Here is a 6,000-nt window from a genome sequence, read left to right as displayed (position 1 = left end):
TCACGAATGCTCCTTTAGAGTCGCCATATTGGGTCTTTAAGTGAACGTAACCAAAGGCAAGTGTATTCGAATCGTTACCTACGCTATATAACGTAGGCAACAGTATTGCCCCTCTCTTGAGATATCGCAAGACGTTGATTGCCAGCGCACCTAGCGGCCCGGCCTTGCGTAATGACGACGGAGTGTCGTAGTGTTACCGATCAGCTGATGTGGTGTGAAATGTTCTACTTGGATTTGCTTTACGAAGAATATTTTTCATGGAAATTTAATTCATCCTGTGTTAAAAAAAGTTTTTGAAATTACAAACAGACAAGCATTGAACCATGTCTGGTAAGATTTGTGCTGTTTATGGCTGTCGTAACTTTGAACTTGTGAAGCTATCGAAATCTTTCTTCCGCTTTCCACGAGACAAAACAGTGTAAGTAAATTCCAATATTGCAAAATATTATTGTGCACACCGCATTTAGTTGTGCAACAACTACTTTTAGATTAATTAATTTAATCGAAAGTAAACAATGGCCTACAAGTTGCACTTATAGGTTAAATTTTAATATGTTGTTTTTTATTGTAGGTGTGATCAGTGGGTTCTGAAATGTGGAAGAAGTGATTTAGATGAAGTTTACAAGAAAGAGGGACCTGAATACGTAAATAGCACATACAGGATATGTTCAGATCACTTCATTTCCACAGATTTTAGGAATCCTAAACTGTATAGTCAAGGGTAAGTTAATTAAATTGTGCTTGTGTATAAAACTTTTAAGTGCGCTTCACTGTTTTAAATAGAGAAAATTATTATTGGAACCATACAAATATCTTCATTAGGCCTATAGACGGTTATCCTTTTGGTGTTCAGTCTGCAAGTCTCTGTGAGTTTATAATATTTTATTGAAGTCCATGGGCATAAAAATTTAATTTCGCAAAAGTTGACTCGTGATACCCAAGATTTGTAACATTGTAAGGAAGTAGACATTATGGAAATCTTACTTGATGTTTCTTTCAGGGTTGAGATGTGTTCATTGCGATGTCCAGGAATGCACCAACCCGCCCCCAGAAGTACATTTTCTTCTTATTATTATTATTATTATTATTATTATTATTAACAAGAAAGAGCACTCAAGTGGAGCATTAATTTACAGAAATCCAGAGCATCAGTTTAATTTTTTGCTATAATCTGTAAGAGATTTTGAGTTTAAGCCCGTGACTTCCAACCTTAGAAACATTAATTGGAGTTAGAATTTATGGAAATCCTACTTGGAAATCCTTTTATTAGAAGAGAGACATGTTCATTGTGATATCTCTGAAACCCACCATCCCGCCCCCAGAAGTACTTTTACTTATATAACCAAGTAAAGAGCAACAGTCGCCATTGTGTATTGCTGAATTCTGAACTTGCATTCCTCTTGGCCAACGTAAAGTTGCATGTGTCATCATCATCGTTAGTCGTAATAGCCAGATTGAATTGTCTGGCTCCATGGCTAAATGGTTAGCGTACTGGTCACAGGGCCCCTGGGTTCGACTCCCGGCAGGCTCAGGAATTTTAACTATCATTGGTAATTTCGCTGGCACGGGGGCTTGGGTGTATGTGTCGTCTACATCATCAGTTCATCCTCATCATGATGCGCAGCTCGCCTATGGGTGTCAAATCAAAAGACGTGCACCTGACGAGCCAAACATGTCCTCGGACACTCCTGGCACTAAAAGCCATACGCCATTTCATTTTTACCAGATTGTATTACAAAGATTGACATTCAACAGCGAGGACATACTTTGGAAAGCATCGAAGAAGGAGAGAAGTTCAGTGACCGCAGCTGGTGGAGAAGCCTCGTTCGCCAACTCATCGCTTAAGATGGAACGACGTGGGATTATGTATGTATGTATGTATGTATGTATGTACTACGAACATGGACAGAATAAAAGCACAACCAATGCTGAATACAGGATTCTGTTCTAATTGGCCTGGACCAAATCTGTGTTTTAAGAAAGTACTGAAGAGAGTTAAACCATACCCTAATCAGTCTTTATTTTGAAAAAGTACTGACAACAGTTGTAATTTAGCTTTCTAACACTGTACCATATAAAATACATTCTAATCGCCCCTCGTCAGTCTGAGGTATAAAACAAATTGGTAATTCAGCTTTGCACCTCTAGCCCACATAGAATGCGCTGCTGTCACCGAAACAGTACCCTAACCAGCGCAGGTCAGTGGTGTTTGCACAGGGGAAACTAGAGACCTACGGCCGCTTCGCAGATCTAACCCGCAGGTTTGCAGCCCCAGAACCCCTTGCATGTCCCCACCCCTACCCTAACCAATTCAGACCAATGGTCTTGTGCACCCTTCCCTTAACCAGCACAGACCAATGGTGTTTGCACAGCGGAAACTAGAGGCCTAAAGCCACTTAGCGACTCTAACTTGGGGGCCTGTCCCATCTCAATACTTAGCTAGAGAGGTTGGCAGCCTTGTCCACCGCCCTGACCACGTTCTCTGCAAGAAGGCTGCAAGAAGAAAAGGAAAGTCACTCCACATGGACTAATATCGGAAGTCACGGACTTCAATTTTAATGAGATTTTGTTCTCTTTGCACATATTATTATATGGTATTCCCCACAACTCTGTCCACATAGTACACACTGGCATTCTTCATTTAGTTGATGGAATCTCTTGTTCTCGCATATTTTGTGGTGAAACCCATGGATTGCTATTCTTGTTGTGACGTAGTGCTGGCTCTTGCACTCCTTTTTTCCAGCTGTCGTCCATCATCGCTGAAGTTGTGTAGAACTCTAGTCCTATCTCCGTTTTTCTTCCTTTTTCTCTGGCACCGAGCTCGATAGCTGCAGTCGCTTAAGTGTGGCCTGTACCCAGTAATCGGGAGCTAGTGGGTTCGAGCCCCACTGTCGGCAGCCCTGAAGATGGTTTTCCGTGGTTTCCCATTTTCACACCAGGCAAATGCCGGGGCTGTACCTTAATTAAGGCCACGGCCGCTTCCTTCCAAGTCCTAGGCCTTTCCTATCCCATCGTCGCCATAAGACGTACACATATAGAGCTCACTTTTCTACATAGCGTGCTGCCTTCGATACACATTTTCTCCATCAGATTGGTAAGTTTTTGATGCCGTCCTGATAGAAAGAAGAGGGAAGTGTGCGGAGCCAGTCACGCACAAATTCTTCTACACTTGCATCATCATCGAACCACAGTCGTCCTAGGTCTTGTTTGAGTTGTCCAAACAAATGGTAGTTGCAGGGTGATAAATCTGGACTGTACGGACGGTGTTCCAGAGGTGTTCAGTGAATTTTCTCCAGTCTTCCCTACATTAAAATGGCAGTTTTCGGTCTTGAATTGGCATGGAGAAGAATGACATTTTGGGTCAGTTGCCGGCATCGCTTGTCGTGATATGCAGCTTTTGCTTCATCTAAAAGGCAACGGTAATAGGCTGCATTAATTGTCCTTTGTTCGTGAATAAAATCCACCAGAAAAATGCCCGCGGAGTCCCAGAAAACGCTTGCAAGCACCTTTCCAGCATATGGGTGTGTTTTGGCTTTGACGGTACCTGCTTCGTCTCTTCACCGCTACTCCATGCTTGCTTGCTTGCTTGCTTGCTTTGATTCTGGGGTGTAATGGTGCACCCAAGTTTCATCACAAGTCACAATACGACGCAAGAAATCCTCTCCTTCCTCCTCGTAGCGACGCAGGAGTCTCTGACAAACTTCCTGGCGTAAAGTTTTTTGTTCCTGGTTGAGACAAGGAACCAAACTGGCAGACAATTTTCTGAAATGGAGTTCATCCTCCGCAACTTATTCCTATGGCTAAAACAATTTGCAAAATGTTTATTTGCTGATCTTCAGCAATAATGTCACAAATGGCAATAATGTTGTCTGCAGTGATGCTTTTCTGCATTCTCCTTTCATGAGGTTCATTTTCCACAACTTCTCTTACTGCCACAAATTTTTTAGCGCAGTCATACACTCGAGTCTGTGAAAAAATTTCTTCCCCAAACTGTGCGCGGAGCCATCTCAAAATTTCTTAAGATTTGGTGGCCTCTTTTGCGATAAATTTGATAATGATGCATTGCTCAACAGACGTGTGCACCTCTTTCTCACCCATGGCAAACTGAAGAAGCCCAGCTCTCCACTGCTGTTCGCGCGTGCGCAGGCCCTTTTTCCAGACACCCACACCAATATCCTGGCCAAGCCCTGCCTGATAATTACTACTAACAGCAGCAGTACATTCAAATTCCTGTTTATATTTGATCCGCCTTTGTACTGACTAGTTCTTTGTAGAGTCGTGTGGATGGTAACCAGTTCTGTAGCCTAATGTCCTCTACAAAGTAGGTCACCTTCATGACGACGTATACCATTCGTGATGATGCTGTCTTTGCGACTCATAATGTAAGTGACTTGAAGAGAATAGAAGACGATACATTTACTTGTATAACCTAATAAAGAGCAACACTCACCATTCCCCGTTCCTGAAGTAGCTACTTGTAATTGCTATTGGCCGACGTAAAATGCCTAGTGACATCATTCCCGGCAATGATGAGAAATAGATTCCATTACCAACCCCGGCAGAATAAAAGCACAAATAAATTAATCATAGGTAATAAATTTTGTATTAATCTGTATTGAGAAAAATATAATGTAATACAAAAGCTAAAGGTTTCCCCCTATTCAATACTATTTATTGTAACCTTAAAAAAGTTACATAGATATTTCATGAAACTAGTTCCGGTCTTGCTAGAGACCATCATCAGTCAAAATCAAGTTAAGGCAAGACATGAATTACAGATAATATTTATGAAGCAAGCATGTGTTGTTGAAATTCAGTGCACATCAAGTAAAGATTTGGATCTTATAACACTCATCAGAATCACACATTTTGTGTAAGTTCTCATGTTGTTCCAATTTGAAGAATGCATTTCACAGAAGACTAGGTGAAACACTTAAAATATTAGCACTTGAAGAATCTTCTAGAATTCAGTATAGCTGGGTTCTGTGCATAGCTGATTGTGGTGAATATTGGGTAGCACAGGGTCACTTTTAATTTAAATTTAATTCTTCATCATCATCATCATCATTTTACAGTGCCAGTTTCTTGGGTACTGTTGGCGAGCCTCTTCCATTCTGTCTTATTAGGATGTCCTCCAGTGTCTGAGAACTTACACAAGACGTGTGATTGCGATGAGTGTTTTAATATCCAAATCTTTACTTGACTTACACTGAATTTCAACAACACACGCTTGCTTCATAAATCTTATCTGCAATTCATATCTTGCCTTAACTTGATTTTGTGCCGGCCGCTGTGTAGGGGTAGTGTGCCTGACTCTTTCACGGAGGCCCCGGGTTCAATTCCTGGCCAGGTCAGGGATTTTTACCTGGATCTGAGGGCCCTTTCGAGGTCCACTCAGCCTACGTGATTACAATTTAGGAGCTATCTGATGGTGAGATGGCAGCCCTGGTCTCGAAAGCCAAGAATAACGGCCGAGAAGATTCATCGTGCCGACCACGTGACCCCTCGTAATCTGCAGGCCTCTGGGCTGAGCCGCAGTCGCTATGTAGGCATTGGCCCCTCGGGGCTATTGCTTCATGGGGTTTGGTTCTTAACTTGATTTAGACTGATGATGGTCTCTAGCCAAGACCAAAACTAGTTTCCTGAAGTATATGTAACTTTTTTTAAGGTTACAGTAAATAGTATTGAATAGGTGGAAACCTTTAGCTTTTGTTTTACATTACACAAATTAATTATGCACTCTGCCATCGTCTTAATCCAATCTCTGTTGTGAATACACTCCTGTCGAGAGGCTTTTATCTATGGCCGTGGCACACACTGTCCACACAGCAAGAATTCGCTTTCAAATTAGTGTTTAGACAGGTATAAGAAGTAAACAAACAAGGTCATTCTGTGCACAGCTGAATGTGGTGAATATTGGACAGCACCGGGTCAACTTTTAAATTGAATTAAATTGATCATCATCATCATGTTACAGTTTCAGTTTCTCGGGTACTGTTG

General features: G+C 41.7%; 1 protein-coding gene across 1 annotated transcript in view; it reads left to right on the top strand.

The window, feature by feature from the left end:
• Nucleotides 1-210: 210 nt before the first annotated feature.
• The window catches only part of LOC136886071 (uncharacterized), a 41,453-nt gene continuing 35,663 nt past the window's right edge, over nt 211-6,000 (top strand). The window contains exons 1-2 of the mRNA XM_067158801.2: nt 211-418; nt 572-721. Of these exons, the coding sequence (XP_067014902.2) occupies nt 324-418; nt 572-721 (245 nt within the window). The 5' untranslated portion in view covers nt 211-323. The remainder of the gene's footprint in view (nt 419-571; nt 722-6,000) is intronic.

Source organism: Anabrus simplex, chromosome X (genome assembly GCF_040414725.1).
Source record: "Anabrus simplex isolate iqAnaSimp1 chromosome X, ASM4041472v1, whole genome shotgun sequence".
Lineage (NCBI taxonomy): Eukaryota > Metazoa > Arthropoda > Insecta > Orthoptera > Tettigoniidae > Anabrus > Anabrus simplex.
Note: the sequence above shows the minus strand (reverse complement) of the source record. Positions and strands in the feature narration are given on the sequence as shown.